Source organism: Leptopilina boulardi, unplaced genomic scaffold, assembly GCF_019393585.1.
Source record: "Leptopilina boulardi isolate dan_hultmark-lab unplaced genomic scaffold, ZJU_Lbou_2.1 LbouV2_179, whole genome shotgun sequence".
In the NCBI taxonomy this organism is placed as follows: domain Eukaryota; kingdom Metazoa; phylum Arthropoda; class Insecta; order Hymenoptera; family Figitidae; genus Leptopilina; species Leptopilina boulardi.
This window is the reverse complement of record NW_026137728.1, coordinates 326,508-345,792: the sequence shown is the minus strand read 5'-3', so window position 1 is coordinate 345,792 and position 19,285 is coordinate 326,508. Positions and strand designations below refer to the sequence as shown.

At 29.7% G+C, this 19,285-nt stretch overlaps 1 protein-coding gene across 3 annotated transcripts in view; it reads right to left on the bottom strand.

Annotated features, from left to right (window-relative positions):
* Nucleotides 1-19,285, bottom strand: part of LOC127277798 (protein groucho-like) — a 167,666-nt gene that overhangs the window by 9,565 nt on the left and 138,816 nt on the right. For all 3 annotated transcript variants that reach the window (XM_051299178.1, XM_051299180.1, XM_051299179.1), the window contains exons 8-9: nucleotides 1,734-1,859; nucleotides 1,158-1,440 (exon numbers count right to left, since the gene is read on the bottom strand). In XM_051299178.1, coding sequence (XP_051155135.1) covers nucleotides 1,158-1,440; nucleotides 1,734-1,859 — 409 coding nt within the window. The remainder of the gene's footprint in view (nucleotides 1-1,157; nucleotides 1,441-1,733; nucleotides 1,860-19,285) is intronic.

The following is a 19,285-nucleotide window of genomic DNA, read 5'->3' as shown; positions in this document are numbered from 1 at the left end:
TTATTTTTATTTTTATTTTTAAGAATAAATTAACTGGGGCGCATAATTATAGCAGAAACATCATTAGAGTTCAAATTTTCGTGTTACTTAACGAAATTTTTAGATATCGAATTTTTATTTATCCAACTTTTTATTTTAAAAGAAATTCTAATTCAATCGAATTCTAATTCAACCGAATTCTAATTTAGCATAATTCTCATTCGCAACAGTATAAATTTTAAATGATTTGAATTTTTAATTGGAAAAAAAATTCCAATTCACCGCGAATCTTCATTTGTTTTTTTAAAACGACAAATTTCTATTTTATCCAAAATTATAAACAATAAAATCGATTGAATAAAAAATCGACAAAAAGATTTTAGCGCGATTTTTAAAATTTACTAATCATGATTTTTAAAATCAAAATTCAATTTTCAAAATCGCACCGAAGTATTTGTGTCTTTTTTTCTTTTTATTCGGTTGGTATTATTATTTAATTTCGGATAAATAAAAATTTAGCGTTTTCAAAATTGTATCAAACAACAATTTGTGCAAATAAAAATTTTGAATAAATGAAGATTCGGTGAATTGAAATTTCTGATATTTAAAAAAATTCACTTAAATAAATTATTTAAAAAAAATGTTAATTATTATAATTCAAATAAATAATAATTAAATAATATTGAATGAGAATTATAATAAATTATAGAATTCCGTTAAATTAGAATTTTTTAAAATAAAAATTTTGCCAAATAAAAATTTGATACTTAAAAATTCTGTAAGGTAAAAATTTGTTTAAAAAATAATTATACCTATCTAATAGAATACTAATGATAAAAAGAAAATAATAATAATAATAATAATAAAAATCTAACTAATGATTTTTATGGGATTATTTTGATTAATTATTCGCCACAATTAACTTATTATTTTTCAGTTGTAAAAAATAGTATTTTCAATTTTAATTGTTGTATAAAAAAAAAAACATTAACACCGGTTGTACAAAATTAAGAATTGTTAGGAAATATTTTCTTGTCAAAATAATACTGAAACGAAAATAATTTTTTTTTATTATATTTTAAAAGATATAAATATATTTTTTTTTAAAAAAGAAATAGTTAACTTTTCTTTTTTTATCTTTTTGAAATTAAATTTTGAATTGAAAGGAAAAAAATTACCTGCGGATGTTGGTGTGACTGGTTTTGAAATTGGTGTCGATGGTTTTTCTCGTTCCTCCATTTTTTTTGCTGATGGTGTACTTGCATTACTGCTGGTACCACTTCGTGGCGATGGTGGTGGAACTTCTTTTTTAACTTGATTGTTCATGGGAACATTCGAGGGACCATGTTTATCGAGACCATTTTCCCTCGGCGATGATGTTCCATTAGCGGCAGGACTGTTTGGTTCTTCGCTTGCGTCATCAACAACCAAGTCTTGATCACTCTTTTCACCATCACTTTGCTAAAAAAAAAAAAAATCATTTTTTATTAAATCACTAGAATTTTTAATTTTTTATTAAATTTTTTTTTTTAATATTTTCGAATTTTATCTTATAATTGTTATATTTTTTTTTATTTTTATATTTTTTTATTGATATTTTTTATATTCGTTAATATTTAATAATAATTTTTAAATTTCTTTTAAATATAAAATATAATTTATTAATATTATTGATATATAATATTATATAACATGTTATATCGTTTAGATATAAATATACCCCCATTGGAATAAAATAAAATTAAAAGACTTACGTGGCCAGTGTCCTTGTCCTGTTCTTTCTTCATCTTTTTTAACGTAATGTGGTCATGATGCTGGGAATCTGGTGTACTTCTTGGTCTGCTGTACTTTTCACGATCTACCGGCGATATTGAGTTTCTCTGTAACACGAGAATTTACCATTTTTTAAAAATAAAAATTCACTTGACAATATTATCAAATCGAATATTTTGAAAAAAAATATAGATAATATATTCATATGCCCAAGGGAAAAATTCATTTTCTTTTTCAATTCATATTATTACACATATAAAATAATGATATATTTTTTCATTAATAAATCGCCAAAAAGAACATTTAACACTTTTTAAAACAAATAATTTTGTTATACCAACAAAAAAAAATCCAACCAAATAGTTTGGTTGATTGAAGTAAATAGTTTTGTTGATTCAAGCAAATAATATGGTTGATTCAAACAAACAGTTTAGCTAATTCAAGTAAATAGTTTGGTTGATATTAACAAACAGTTTAGCTAATTCAAGTAAATAGTTTGGTTGATTCAAGCAAATAATATGGTTGATTCAAACAAACAGTTTAGCTAATTCAAGTAAATAGTTTTGTTGATTCAAGCAAATAATATGGTTGATTCAAACAAACAGTTTAGCTAATTCAAGTAAATAGTTTGGTTGATTCAAACAAACAGTTTAGCTGATTCAAGTAAATAGTTTGGTTGATTCAAGCAAATAGTATGGTTGATTCAAACAAACAGTTTAGCTAATTCAAGTAAATAGTTTGGTTGATTCAAGCAAATAGTATGGTTGATTCAAACAAACAGTTTAGCTGATTCAAGTAAATAGTTTGGTTGATTCAAGCAAATAGTATGGTTGATTCAAACAAACAGTTTAGCTGATTCAAGTAAATAGTTTGGTTGATTCAAGCAAATAGTATGGTTGATTCAAACAAACAGTTTAGCTGATTCAAGTAAATAGTTTGGTTGATTCAAGCAAATAGTATGGTTGATTCAAACAAACAGTTTAGCTGATTCAAGTAAATAGTTTGGTTGATTCAAGCAAATAGTATGGTTGATTCAAACAAACAGTTTAGCTGATTCAAGTAAATAGTTTGGCTGATTCAAGCAAATAGTATGGTTGATTCAAATAAACAGTTTAGCTGATTCAAGTAAATAGTTTGGTTGATTCAAGCAAATAGTATGGTTGATTCAAACAAACAGTTTAGCTGATTCAAGTAAATAGTAATTGGTCGATTCAAGCAAATAGTTTGGTTGCTTAAATACTAAAAGAAATTAATTTGTTGGTCCAACTAAATTTTGGTTGCTGAGACGAAATATTTTTCTCATAAGCGCAATTGGAAAGAAATGATTTTTTTTTTACGATCTTGATGACTTGACGTGAAATACCCCCATATATATAGGGCGCATATGACTTTTGATAGAGAAATAGACAATTATTAGCTACGACAAGCGTGTCTCCCTTGCGTTTACGCAAAATCACTTGCTCATCCGGTTGTCATGAATGTGGTAGCGTTTCCCTAAACATTCATGTGAAACAGTGTGCATTTCTGCCATCTGTCAGAATGATATATCTAGGTCGATTTGGCACGTTGCCGTTACGTGGGCGTTAACATGGACAGAACTGAGCATTAAGTGATTTGTTATCAGCTCTGCTTCTAATCGGCCGTAATTGCCCGCATGCATTAAATGTAAACATAGTCCACTCGGCATAATTCATTCTAACGAAGAGAAATATTTTCCATATTATTTAGGTGCGTGCAAATTCATTCCCACCTTTATAATATATATATATATACATATAATGATATCCATACAAAATTTCATTCTATTACAACAATTTAATGTTTCTACTTTTGATATTAAGTCAAAGACTATGAATATATATGCTGTATTTTCAAGGCGGTGTGTTAATTAAAAATTAAAATATTATGAAATTTAAATTATACAGTTGGAACATATTTTATATACTTAAATTCAGTATGTTGTATTCGAATTTTAAGAATATTATATACTTAATTTAAATATAAAATACTATAAAGTTCTTTTTTGAATAAATTAGAATTAGAAACCTTTTAATTTTTTTTTATCAATAGTAAAAGTAAATTTTTAAAGAGATTGTTCATTTTTTTCTGTACTAGTAGTGAAAATCAATTGCAGTTAGACGAAATATTTTTAATTCTATATGTAATTTTTCGAATCAGTAGCAGCAGTGAGTTTTAGTTAGACTGTTCAAATATTCAGTTAATTTTTTATCAGTAGTGTAAATCAATTTCAGTCAGACATACGTTTTCCATGTCTACAATTTTTGTAACGTCAATTATTATTCGTAGAAGTAGTAAAAGGCCGTTTTAAGTCAGACATTACAAATACTTGTATACTCTCTAAATCTAAATTAGTAAAAATGTTTACTAATTTGAATTAGTGACTCATTTTTTCCTTCTGAATTTAGTAAAATTTTACTAATTATTAGTAATTTTTATTAACAATTAGCAAAATTTCACTAAATTCATATTTAGAGATATTTTAATCTTAGATTTAAATGGTGAAAAATAACTAAAAAAAAAATGAGTAAAAATTTTCACTAATTCAAATTTAGAAAGTATTTTTTTATAATAAATATCATCCTATTATTATAATTGGAAAAAAAATAATAATTGTAAATTATATTTAATTAACAAGAAATTACGTAACAGTATAATATATCCAATATTAATATCGTAAAAGTGTCTTTGATACATCCCACTTGAAAATGAAAAATGATTTGATTTGAATTTTTTGAAACATTTGAAGCGTAATTTTTTTTTTCCCTCCCTCAGTAGCAGTAGTAGCAGCAGCAGCAGCAGTATTTCCCAAGTGTAATTTACTAATCCAGCAAAACTTGTTTTCCGCGTCTCTCGATTCGTTGTGTCTTGTCTCGTCACCGAACCAGAACGGATTTACCCTCAGGGAGAAATCGCACGTCAGGGGCGTAACTTTTCGCTCTCGGGAATTTTTTTTCTATCTCGATTAAATGAAATGACTTTTTCGTGTTTGCCAAACATTATTCCAACTACAGTCAGAGAGATCTAACTAAAAATACTTTTTCTCTCATTTATATTAGTTGAATTTTTTTTCTTATTTTTTATTGCAATAAAATATATTTTTCAATAATCACTTTCTTTTTTGATATTTTTTGAAAAAAAAAATATATTTCTTTTGATTGAAATTGAAAGAGAAATGGTCTATATATAGAGAGAGAGAAGAAAAATAGCTGCTCAAGAAATAAAGTAAACATCTTGTAATTTAATAAATCTACCAGGGACGAAAGTTAACTGTATATATCCGAGAATTGGAGAGCGTTAAAGTTCCGGTTTCTGATTTCGATATATCGATTTCTCTTATTCGTTGCAAAGTGCTCGATATCCGTCGTCGTCGTCGTCTTCGTCGTCGTGAAGTCGGTAGTTCGTAGTCTTCCGTTACCCCTTCGATGCGCCAATAAAATTCCACCCTCTCTTTCCATCCCATTCCCTTACTCTCGATAGCGGCTGTTGAGCTCCAAGTCGAAGTAAATCTCCTTTTCTCAATTACCTCTCTGCCCTCTCGACGCCTCTCTTTTGCCCCATTACCTCAACTCCTTCGTTTCTTTCTCCTTTTTTTTTTTTTTTTAACTTCCTGAATGCGCGCACGATAGAGGATGTGGATGAAAGTAAGACATACATCAATGACGTTCTCAAGTTCCATCGCGTTAAACTACTGAAATTACTCGAGCCATTGAGACGGGAAAATGACCCTGCAAATGCAACCGACTGAGGGGAAAGAAAATAAAAGGCAACCCGAAGAGACGACTTATCAGATAACAGCGAGGACAATATAGTTAACGATTTTTTTACCGTGGAAAATATATTTGCCAATGTGTGCTTCTGGGGTATGGAGGAAGAGAAAATATTAGGAAAGTTTTTTTTTTCGAATAAATGACTTTTTTTAAAAAAAGAAAAAGATGTTTAAATTATTTTACGAGACCTTATCGATATTTTTTTGATGTTACATATTTAAAATTTATTATTGATAACTATTAAAATCAATTATAAGTAAGTTTGCCGCTACTCTTTAAAATTGAATTAGTAGAAATTTTAATCAATTCAAATTTAAATTACCGATTTTTTAGAGAGTAGATTACGGAAAAATACAATTTTGTACCAAATTTAAGATAACTAGGTCAAAACAAATTGGGTTTAAAAAGGAAGGTATAGGTAATTTATAATTTTTTCCATAATCTACACGAAACTATATGTTTGTATATACCAAATTTCAACTCTTTATGATAAAAAGAGTCAAATTTAAAGGAAGGGAAACAATTCCGAATTTATGTAATGAAAACGCTAATTAATTAAAATCAATTTCCAATCAGGTTCGCAAAATGATTTCTGTTATCTACATAAGCAAAAATATAAATGTGTACCAAATATCTGCTATCTAGGTCAAAACGGATTGAGCTCAAAGTGAGGCGAGAAAGGGGAGGGCTTAATAATTTGAAAACGAATTTTCGATGTATCATAAAACTACTGCATATATGTATATACTATTAGAAAATAATAATAAATGATGATATTGTTAAATTCGCCAATTTTATAATGAACATAACGAATGTAGTAAGTTAGATTCGTTGGAAATAGAAATATATATATATATATATATATATATATATAACGAAGTAAATATACTATTCACTTGGAAGTCTATATAGTGAAAAGACATAGAGGCAGAGGCCTCGTTATCCAGTAATGGTGAACCACCATTTATCCGCGAGACCAGTTTTATATACACACAAGGTTTCTTGGAATGGAAAGCGAGAACCTCGACGCTTCCTCTTTGGCAGAGGAGTTTGAAAAAAGAAGCAAAAGCCGGGGAGGTCTCTGCAGTCAAAGCGAACAAAGTGAAAGAGAAAGAGACCTCTCACTGAGCGCAAGGAAAATCTTTTAAAAAGTGCTGATGTCTCGTTTTCAATGATAGAAAAAAAAACCTTGGAATCAACACTATGACGCCTTTGATTTGTGCGAGTTTAAAGATAAACTTCTTTGAAATATGAAAAATCAAAAATCTATTCAATATAAATAAAGTTTTAATTTTTTTATTTCTAGGTAGTTTCGTTATTTAGTTTTTAGACAGTTGTACTAGCTAGTTTCTAGATACTTTAACTATACTGAAACTGTTTAGTTTCTAGATACTTAAACTATATAGAAACTATCTTGTTTCTAGATACTTAAACTATATATAAACTATTTTGTTTCCAGATACTTTAACTAATTTTGAACCTATCTAGTTTCTAGATACTTGAACTATTTAGAAACTATTAAGGTTTATAGGGACTTTAACTATATAGAAACTAGCTAGTTTCTACATACTTTAATTATTTTGAATTGTTTTTCAATTAGTCTAGTTTTTACATACTTTAACTATATTAAAACTATCTTGTTTCCAGTTACTTTAACTAATTTTGAAACTATGTAGTTTCTAGATACGTTAACTATATAGGAACTATCTAGTTTTAAGATACTTTAACTATTTTGAAACTAGTTTCAATTAATCTAATTTTTAGATACTTTAACTGTATTAAAACTATGTAGTTTCTAGATAATTCAACTATTTTTCAAACTCTCTTGTTTCCAGATGTTATAACTAAGTTTGAAACTATCTAGTTTCTAGATACGTTAACTATATAGAAATTATCCAGTTTCAAGATGCTTTAACTATTATGAAACTGGTTTTATTTAGTCTAGTTTCTAGATTGTTATTTTATTTAGTTTCTATACAGTTACACTAGATAATTTCTAGATACTGTAACAATATTGAAACTATGTAGTTTCTAGATACGTTAACCCTTTTAAAACTAGTTTCAATTAGTCTTGTTTCTAGACAGTTATATTATCTAGTTTCTAGACAGTTCTATTATCTACTTTCTAAACAGTTATACAATCTAATTTCTAGATACTTGAGCTATATTAAAACTGTCTAGTTTCTAGATAGTTATACTATCTAGTTTCTATACACTGAGAAAAAGAATTATTTGTTTCAAATATAAAGATCAGTTTAAAAGTTTTTGTTTAACCCAACACAGTTTTTATGTTTAATTATAATATATAGAAAATATTTTCTACTTTGGCTTAAAATTATTATTTGTTTGAATAATTATGTTTGATTCAAACATATTTTCTGTTTGGCTTAAACTGAAAATATGTTTAAAATTTTTATGTTTGATTTAAACTTAAAAATTTATTATGAATAAATTGAAATTAACCATAATTTATGTTTAAATTAAATATATTTTCACATTGAACCAACCAGAGAATATATTTAATTTAGACATAAATATGTTTGACTGTATAACAAAGCTATTTTAAGTTTGGGTTAAACATATTATGTTTGAATCAAACATATCGTTTTCTCAGTGTATACTTCAACTATATTAAAACTATCTCGTATCTAAACAGTTATATTATTTAGTTTCTAGACAGTTATATTATCTAGTTTCTAGATAATTCAACTATATTAAAACTGTCTAGTTTCTAGATACATCAACTATATTATTACTATCTAGTTTCTAGGCAGTTATACTATCTGGTTTGTAGAACATTAACTATATTAAATCTATCAAATTTCTAAATACTTTAACTATTTTGAAACTGTCGAGTGCTTCTCGATTATTTAGAAAGGTCAGGACAGTTAAACTGTCTAGTTTCTAAATATTTAAACTATATAGAAACTGTCTAGTGCATCTAGATTATTTACAGAGGTCAGGACAGTTGAACTATCTAGTTTCTAAATATTTAAACTATATATAGAATTTATTGAGTTTCTCGATAAAAAAGCGATATTAACGTTTATACTTTTTTTTTTAATTGCTGTAGTAATTTTTAAAAAAATTTATAGAAAAAAATGTTTTCGTTTAATTTGAACATTCAGAACTTCGTTAGGCACATCTTTATAGTAAAATCCACTAAATCTCTAGTGAAAATTCACTGATTGTCACGAGTGAAAATCACTAATTTAAAAATTTAACAATTGATTTAACATCAATGACTCTATTACTAATTCAAAATTTAAAAGACCAATATGTCACGCGATGCATGATAATATAATTCAATAAATAATGATGAATATTTGTTATACATGTGACTTTTATTGTGTTTTTGAGACGTCTTCTTTTCACTGATGTGCCTGGCAAAACTTTGCAACGTGTCTTTTTATAAAATGTGACGCGTCTGAAAAAGGAGAGAGAGAGAGAGAGAGAAGTCTCGGCTTTAAAGGATACAAGTTTGTCGCTTTTGCCCCACACTCATACATAAAGTATCTCAAAGTAGTCTGTGTGGAACGCCAACTGATACGCGAATGTATACAAGACGTGTAAGAATACCTAAGTATACTTAGGTACCTCCACTGCTGGCGGCGGTGGCGGCGGCGGCAACCCTCGAGTAAAGAGGGTTTGTGCCACGATCAATATGGGGTAGGTACGCGAGAGGTAGGTAGGTACGCTATTCCAAAGATGTATAGACTCTGTATAGTGTTAGGACTGACTTGGCTGTACAGGCAGGCAACTTGGCAAGCAAGCAGAAGGAAGGAACGATGCAATGGTGTGGTGGGAAGGGTTTCGTATTGAGGTTGGTGGTCGAAGCCATGCCGGCAGGCCATGAGGGTGGTAAGTGAGTGAGCGACTCCTTCAAAACCACCACCCATCCTTCGGGTATATTTCCACCCGCCACCCTCTCTTACTTCCCTTTCTCAAACTCCTTCACTTTTCTCCCTCTCTCTCTCTCTCTCTCTGACTCTTCAGTTTTCTCTCTTACCACCCCCGAGTGCCATCTCGGAAGCCTGTTTCCCTATTCCTCACTCCACCAATACCTAGTACCACCCCACAAGGAGGTTACGAGTTGAAGCTCGTCTCCTTTCCAAGACCCCGCAAACCCCAGCTGGTACAAGATTGCACCCAGTGATTCTCATTCCCTCTTACTTTGGTTGCTACCTTTCAATACCCCACTAAAACCTTCTGCTCATGAAACATCGATATTCGTTGAGTGCAAAAACTATATATAGGTATATATATATATATACTATTTTATGAAAGAGAGACGCTCTCAAATGTTGTGACTAAGTGAGAAATTTACTCTCTCTCTCTCATTCTCTCCTGAGAGAGAGAAAGAGAGAGATTCCAAGAGCGATGCCAGATTTTATGAAGCAATTAATTCACCGCGCTGCCAAGCTTCGAAGTACACTCGGGATTTAACGATCAAGGATATAGAAGTTACAGAAAAGAGGTGGAAGATGTTATTCCATCTCAGAAATGAATTTTAACCATTTTATCTTTCCTCCTTTTCCGCCCTAGCGGATTATGGACATTTTTTTTTTTTTTATGGAGAATAATCTCTTGGAGAGTAATTTTAAAAATTCGTTAAATAGAATATTTTACTTCACATTTAATATCAATCAAAACTTTTACATATTATAGCTCAAAAAACTTAAATTTGGAAAAATAATTACGTTTTTTAAAAAATTCAGCACAGGAATTAAAAATAGCACTAAAAAATTTGTCAAAAAAAAAAAAACTAATTTTAATTACACATTTCTATCTGACGGTAAAATTCTTTCTTCTTTTCTTATTCCTTTAAAGAAATAAAATTCTTTATTTTTAACTGAAAAAGTAGTAAAAAAAAACTTTGAAATAAAAAGTATGATAAAAAAATAAAATAAATAAATAAAAATAAATAGATAAATGTATTATAACCTAGATGATAAGTTTTAAGCTTTGATGTTGTTTTTTTTAAATTTTCCCGCCACTTTCGATGCGCCATCTGATAGATTAGAATTCGCTACCATCGCCACCTGCTTGTATTTTCTTTACTTTGTGGTTAAGTTAGATGAAATTTTAGAAAAATTAATTCATTTTGAATTTAATTCTCAATAAATAGGAAAAATATATAAAAAAAATATAACATAACCTCAAATTATAAATTGGTTTTATCGCCGCAAATAAAATTGTAATTCAAATTAATTTTACTAAATTTTGAAAGAACCAGTTGTAAACTTTGCAAAAAAATGGTTTGGAGCCAAAATTTGTAGTCAAATAATAATAATTATTAATAATAAAAATAATAATTATAACAATAATAATAATAATACTTTTTGCTTAAAATAATTTTTTTAAGTAGAAAACTTTCAATATTTGATTAAATTAATTTTTTTTATTTTATTTTTTATTTATTTTTTTTTAAAATAACTTCTTAGTTTGAGGTTATGTCAGTAGATTGAAACTCCTTGGCAATAATTAACTATTTACACATTAAAAAAAAAACCACTTTTCTACGAATTATAAACTATAACAATTTCTAAAAATGATTTTTTTTCCCCAAAAGAAACAATACACAAATTTTTTCTTTAGAAATAATATTTTCAGATAAAAAAAAAAAAAATTCAATAAGTCGGGTTTTTTTTTCGGTCATGTAAAAATCGCTCTTCAACAATAAATTATAATTTTGAATAAAACATAAAATAGTTGACAAGGATTTTGTTCAAAAAGAAAAAATTTACAAACGCGATTCTTTTGTTTTCATTATTATTATTTCTTTTTTTTTTTTTTTTTGAAAATGTCTCTCTGTTTTCCATCGTTTCTACCATTGTAATTACGTCACTTTTGAGTTTTTCTCTTTTTTACATGGGAGATATACGTGGAAAACGAAAATTTTTACTCCGTATACATTACTCTCCACTCTGGTCACTCATCCATGCATAGAATATTTAATGACTGCGACACAGAGTGGTCCAACAAAAAAAAAAAAAAAAAAAAAAAAAAAACGAAAAAAAAATAGCTTTGCTAAAATACGACGACGTTCGCGTTTATTTGAATCTCGGTGCTCAGCGAAACGTTGTCACAGGGGTGATTTAAATTGAACGCAACGGCATATTTAAATTACTCAGAAATATGCTCCCATAAAATACAAGTGTGTCACGCGCTATTAGAATAAATTGTTTAAATTATTTTCTTAATTGAGGAGTGACCATTTTGAATTGTGTATATATATACCTATTTAGAATGAAAGAAAAATCTTTTCAAAAAATTTCCCGAAAATTTCAAAAAAATAAATTTTAATCAAGTTCGATAATGAAAATTTTGCTATTTTAATTAATTTTCACTTGAACCTTTTTGGAAATTCACGATTCAATATTATTTAAAATTTCAAAAATTTTAATCACCATTGAATGATAATTATTATTTCAAGGGACCTTACTTGCAAAAAAAATTCTAGGTTATGTTTTGTGATAGTTTTACCTCATTTTTAATTATATAAAATCAAAAACATAACCTAAAATTTTTTACAGCTAAGATCCCTGTCACCTTGAAGCGTAGCATAACATTACACGTAAAAAAAGATTTACTTGAAATAGCAAGAGGTTTCACTAAAATAGCGAAAGATTTAACTGAAACAAGTAAAATTTTTACTACTATAGCAAAACTTTTCGTTGTTTCAGGTAAATTTTTTTTCCCTGTGTGTTTAAAAAATAATATAAAAATATATAATTAAAAGATATATTACAGTGATAAAAAACGACTTTTAAAATAACAGTGAATAAAAAAATACAATATAAAAAAAATATATATATATATATATTATAAATAATTAAAATATAAAATAATATATGCATATATAATATCCCTGGGCTTTGCTGCTTTTATTTTTTCCCTTTATCTCTTGTTGGTCTCTCTTCCTACATCCGACTCGTCCTCTCTTTCCATCCGGTCTCTGCGGTAGAATTTGCATTTTTAAATTAACTCGTCTCTGTTTGCAGCTATCTCGGCAAGCAGCGTCGAGGGTTTTACAATTTTATGCAACAACGCGCCGCGCCGCGAGAGCACACCCAACGCTCCTGGGGGTTATCGATATTATTATGATTATTGCTGTTATTATTATTATTATTATTATTATTATTATTATTATCGGCCTCGTCGACCTCCAGCAGCGGGTGCACTCACGGTATTATTATCATTATATGGTTATTACCAATCTGATACAAAAGTACCTTTGTACGATTTGAAATTTAGTCTTTCAAATTTTGTGATTACTACCTGTGAGAATCAAATTTTTATCCTTTTTTTTTTTTGTTTGGCGAAAATAAACTTGATTTGAGAAAATAGAGTTGTGGTAATTGTAATTAACGTCACAAAGGTATTGAATGGGAAAGAAATTTATTTTTTTAAATAGAAAATTACAGTTATAGAAATGTTTCCCTTACTTGTTCTCTACATTTGGTCATTTTGACCCAGAGTGCTGAAATTTGGCACAAATTTGCAAAAAATCAATTCTGATGATATTTTTCCTTGAAAATGCAAATTTGTGCCAAATTTCAGCCCTCTTGGTCAAAATAACCGAACGTGGAAAACGAGGAAGACACAGTAAATTCTTTTTCAAAATTGGTAAAACGTTTTTGTATAAAAAAAACCGATCTTCCGGAACCAAGAAATACAGGCTTGTTATTTCCGGAACTAGTGTCTCGTAAATAAGAAACAATTCTTCCCTGGTATCTCTTTGTCGTTCTTTTAGTATCGGTAGGGGCCATTATATTAACTGCTTATATTTTTTTGCGTTGTGTAATGACCTTAAAGCGGTGAAGCGGTCAGGTTTACGTAGCCATTCGTTAAACCGCAAGTTCGCGTTAGTAACCGCGCGAGAATGCGCCTCCAAGGCATTGTTGTGAGGGGTTTTTTTTCTTTTCTTTTTTTTTTGATGGCTCTGAGAGAAGAGGAAGATAAAAGAGGAAGGCGAGTCTGTGAAGCACGTGAGATAAAGCAACGATCGAGATCACGGCGGGCTTTTCAATTACCGTGCCTTCCATTTTTCCCCTTCTTCCACCCATATGTATATATATATATACCTTCTCCCTTTCTTCTGTCACCCTTTTCAGGACAATGGAACGAGTCGTTTTTTCCGCCATCCTTTTCATTCATTCCAATTCATTCGAATAACGTAAAAGGCACCTAGTCTCGTATATACATGCACGTGACAGCTAATGGGGTACTTGAGAGCAAGGGTATGTGTTTAAGTTTAATTTATTGTCATATGGTTTTCGCTTGTCAAAACTTATCTTTTTCTTATTTAACAATTTTATATTCCTTTTTTTAATTTCGAATTTTTTTCTTTGAAAAAAAAATTTCACCTTCGCGAAGGATCGAACCCTGGACACTTGGATTGCAAGTCGGGAGCTCTGACCAATAGACCACTTTACTACTTATGAAAAACTTTAACTTTTTATATAAAACTTATTCTATAATTTACTAGTAATTACTACATTATTTACTGTAATTTACTAGTTATTTTTTAAATTATTTCGTTATATTAAAAAAGATCTTTATTTTAAATAAAAAAAAATGAATTATGTACAGAACTTTCTTCGAAATAAGTATAAACTTTGTCTAAATTAGGAATTCCAGTGTATATTTATGTGTGTCTATATTTAACTCGAATAAATGAAACTCGGACTTATGTGAAATATATATATATATATAAATCAACGCCTCATTTAAAACTCCTATATAGTTCACTGACTCGAATTATTCGTTAATTAAATAGCTGTTACATTTGTGTAAAATTTTAATTGACGCTAAAAGTCAATTTTTCTTTCGAATCAAAAGCGGGAGGTTGATACTTTCTTTTTCCAACGTTTAAAAAAATTATAACGGATTATTCAACGAATATGAAGCGAATTAGGGAGAGGGTGAGGGGGTTAAAAAAAATAGTGAATTTAATATAACGAATACTCGTCTCGCTTTTATGACTATGCGAAAGGGACCCAAGTGGAAGTATGTTTAAATATATATATATATATATATATATTCGCAAAGAAAATCCATGGGTGATGCGGCGCACTGTGAAGAAACGATTATTATGAAATACTGAGGCGTAATTATGGGGCGGCCGGCCGTCCAACATTTACGGCCAGCTCATTAAATTACGAACTAATTACCGGCGGCAAATTATTAAAAAGTTCACTCGGTCGTAAAGTGAGCGCATCGTAAAAGTATATATATATATACGTATAATCTTTCTCTTGTATACGCGAAGATATCGAATTCAATGTACCCTCTTTTTTTCCCTAACTCCGTCATTGCATATATAATATATATATATATTTATATCCAAAGTTGCAAATCGTTTAAATTTTATATATTGTTTTTTTTCCGCGTCATTAGTTAATGATTTTACAAACAGCCATCATTTTTTTTTGTCATCCTCTTAGTATAATCCCCCTCTATTGAATCACCCTCTACAAGTCAATTTTTTTTTCGGAAGGGAAATTTTATATTTTAATAAAGTTCCCTTTATAAATATACATGGCTGTTTTTCAGTCAAATTTTATGATTTGTCAAATGATTAAGGATTATTTTTCAATATTTAAGGGTGATTGTGTCAACAGTGATGATTGTAAAAGCCTCGTCTGTAAATATTTTCTATTTTGTAATTTAATGATTTTTTAATCGTCTCCTTTAGTGTAGGGTATTTTTTTTTGTATTTAATGATTTTTTCACACTTCATGCTATTTTTACATTTTCTCCCCTTTGTTGTCGTTTTTTGTGAAATTTAATTATTTTTTAACACGTTTCTTGCAACAACAGGTTTTATAATTTGAATGATTTTTTGTAATTTCAAATAAGCGCGCGCTTTTGTGTTCTGCTGATAAAACAGTTTTGACTGTTTAAAACTTTTTTTTTCCAAATTCTAATAACGTTTAGTTGACTTATATAATTGAAAACGCAATAATTTCACTGACAAAACTCTTATACCGACTACATAAAACTGTTTTACCGACTGCTAGTGAAACAGATTTGATAGTTTACATAAAACTGGTTTACCGACTGCTAGTGAAACAGATTTGATAGTTTACATAAAACTGGTTTACCGACTGCTAGTGAAACAGATTTGATAGTTTACATAAAACTGGTTTACCGACTGCTAGTGAAACAGATTTGATAGTTTACATAAAACTGGTTTACCGACTGCTGGCGAAACAGATTTGATAGTTTACATAAAACTGGTTTACCGACTGCTGGCGAAACAGATTTGATAGTTTACATAAAATTGTTTTACTAACTGGTGGTAAAACAGACTTGATGGTTTATATATAAAACTGTTTTACCGATTGCTGATAAAACAAATTTTATGGAAAGTAACGGTCGTTCAATATACAGGCTGATTTTTATGTTTCAAACTCCCTAAAATTTTTGTTAATCTTTTCTTTTTCCTTTTTTAAAGAAAGAAAATGGAATTCAAAATTTTTTAGGAGGTGAATTTAAAAAATTGTGCTCTTATTCTGATCAATAAGATAAATTTCAAAAAGTTTGCAGCATGTTTTGTTTTGCGGATAACTTCTTGGCTACCTCTTTAAAGGTAAATCTGAAGATAATAGCCATCTGTCATACCAAATGTGTCTTCATACCGACTCGATTTTTGTTTTGTTTGCCAAAAGTTTTAAAATTCAAAAACATTTCTTCAAGATAAAACATTTTTCTCTAGATTCTCGAAAACAAAAAAAAAATCCTCTTTATTTTGGAGACATATATATAGAGGCCGTTTACACCGTGTAAATGAATTTAACCCTCCTAGAGGTTATAGGCAGAATGTCTGCGTCTGCGCAGAATGTTTACAGACGCAGAATATATCTTTAACCTCTCGAAGGATTAAATTTATTCACACGATAAAAACGGCCTCATATTAAAATTTTTTAAAAAATTCATTAAACTCAATGTATATATACGTATATATAAAAAAAATGTTATAGAATATATATTTATAAAGAGAAAAAAAGCGAGCAGTAACGAGGAGATTTAGAAAGATTAAAAGGGGTTGGTCCCGAGTGTTTAAAAATATTATGTGTACCTCCGGTAGATTTTGAATTTAAGGGTGACTCTAACAAGGGGCGATGTCGAGGCATTGAAGCATGTTAAGAAAAGCCAAAGAGGGGGATTCCCCGCCGAGAGCGTTTCAATTAGTAATTAAAACGTGCCTCTCTCTCTATATATATGTATACAACCCTTTAGGAGCCATCCCCCTCGACTCAGGTCCTTCCGACGGCGTCGCCATCTTGTAAATTAATTAATGTGTCCCTAACGAGATCAGAGGTGTCGGTGGGTGTCGGTAAGGCAGAAGAGAGAGAGAGAGAAAGAGAGAGAGTGCCCTTCTATATAGTCGCGTTGCGCCATGGAGCGATACACTAAGAGTGGCGCGACGGTGTGATGCGAAGGGTTCGTGAGGCAAGTGCCACACAGAGGATGAGGGTTAGATAGTAGTAGTTGAAGTGGGGGAGGGATGAGGTGAATTAGTCTGTTCTAGCCCACTAGGGGGTTTGGGGGGGGGAGAAGCAAGCTTGTAGGAGCTTTAAGCGGGTTGCCGGGCATTTAAAAGGGGTGAGACAAGGAGGCGCGGGGGGGGGGATAGCTCTCGCGTCAAGCTTTGCGATCTCTCGACCCTTTCAACCCTTTCACCGACGCGTCACCCGCTATATACCGCTTACATAATGCAGCCACTCTAATTAAAATAAATTACACTCTCTCGTCGAGCCGACGTTTTTTTTTTTTTTTTTTTGCCACTCGTTCTCTAACCTATCCTTCTGTAACCCAACCGAATCTCCTCTTCATGCGCCACTTTTTACGGGGATGCTTTCACACAACCTCCTCTCTTTCTATCTACATATATATACATTTTATGTCTACCCCCACCACTAAGGCATCTCTTTTTCTCTTGTGCGTTTTTTTTTTCCCGCCCGTTTATTTGCACTTTATTCGAGATTTAATTTACCGACCGACGACGACGGTGGCGGCGGACTACTCTTCTGCTCTGTTCGATTCAATGATGGGATTAAAAGAGATAAAATGGATGGGGAGAGGATGAAACGACGAGTGTGGAAAATAGAGAGAGAGAGAGAGGGAGTCCATGCCAAATGGTTATCACTGCAGGAAAATGGCCTTACAATCAATAGGCTCTGCGGTCTTTTTTTTTTTTCATCAAGAAAAATATTTCCTTTTTTGTTTTGGTGAGCGGTTAGAAGTACCGTTTGTGACCACTTGTCGCCACTTTCAAATTCTAGTTGGGATTATTTTTCGTAAAGTTATACATTTATAGAATTCAGAAATAAGTATCATTTTGCGCAGATATTTATTTTACCAACACATATTATTTTCTTAAAAAAATTAAATCGCATTAATTTCCTAATTAATTAATGAAAATATAATTACACTGAATGTACTTTTTTTTTGAAAGTATAACTATATATTGCGACTAAAGTAACAAGTCAATTTACAATAATAATGAATCACCATTATATATTGTTACGGAATAGATCTCAATTAGATAATTTACTAGATTTAATAGTAACTCCCAGATAGTTATTATTATTATTATTATTAGATGAGAGAGGTCGAGAGTCGATGGGAATTCTGAGAGACTAGACCAACTTGCTGTTTCCACTTACATTAAGCTGAGATAGGAAGATTTGAGTTTCCCTTATAGTTAGAAACAGATAGACAACTTTAAACAAGATCTCCACTAAAACTTTTTAATCACCATGTAACCAATTAACTTAAGAAATTAATTATTATTATTATTATTATTATACGTACAATATGCAAAATATTTATAGTAAACACGCAAAAAAAGATAATATTGTCAAAATAATTTATTATAAAAGAATTTTATATGTCAAATAAAAAAACAATTTGTTATTTATAATTAATTATAAATGAAATTGTTAGTAAATTATAATATTGAAAAAGAATTTAAAAATAAAAGAAAAAGAGGATATAAAAAGTAATTCGTTATTTGATTATTAAGTTTATCGTATTGCTCGAGGAGGGGGCAACTAATTTTTTTTTTTTCCAGTGTCAGGGATTTAATCCCAAGTGTAAAGTAGCGGATCGAAAGAACCCAAATCCCTTTCGGCTTATGGTAGCCAATAAACTTTTCACGATTAAATTAATGCTATAAAATGTTATCCCCCGATTCTTTAAATTTTTACTCGCTCACTGATTTTTTCGTACGCTCTTTTGCACATGATGGAAATAATTTGTCAATTTTTTTTTTTTCCTACAGCAACTAAATTATCACTATTAATTTATAATTAAAAATAATTATAAAATATGACTATATAAAAAATTATAAAAAATTTTTCTAAAAAAATTATTATAAAAAATAATTATAAAGACCCAAGTCACTACATTTAGAATAGTAATTAATGAAAAATGATTATAAAAAAAAAGAAAAATTAAGCAAAATTTTCTCCAATAATTGTAATTTAAAAATTTTACATGAATTTTACGGTATTTTTAATGAAGTGAAAAGTAATCGTTTAAAGAGCCAGGGAGTAATAACCTTCTTGAAAAGGGTCTTCTCCCGCAAACGAAGCGTGTGGCGCCGAGGTAAAATTTTTTAAATCCGATTTCCTTCCGTTTTATTTTCCCTTCACCATTTTTTTTCTTTATTCTTTTTTTGTTCTTTTTTCTCTCCAACCATTTTTCTCCTCTCCCACAGGAATTTCGCGCTT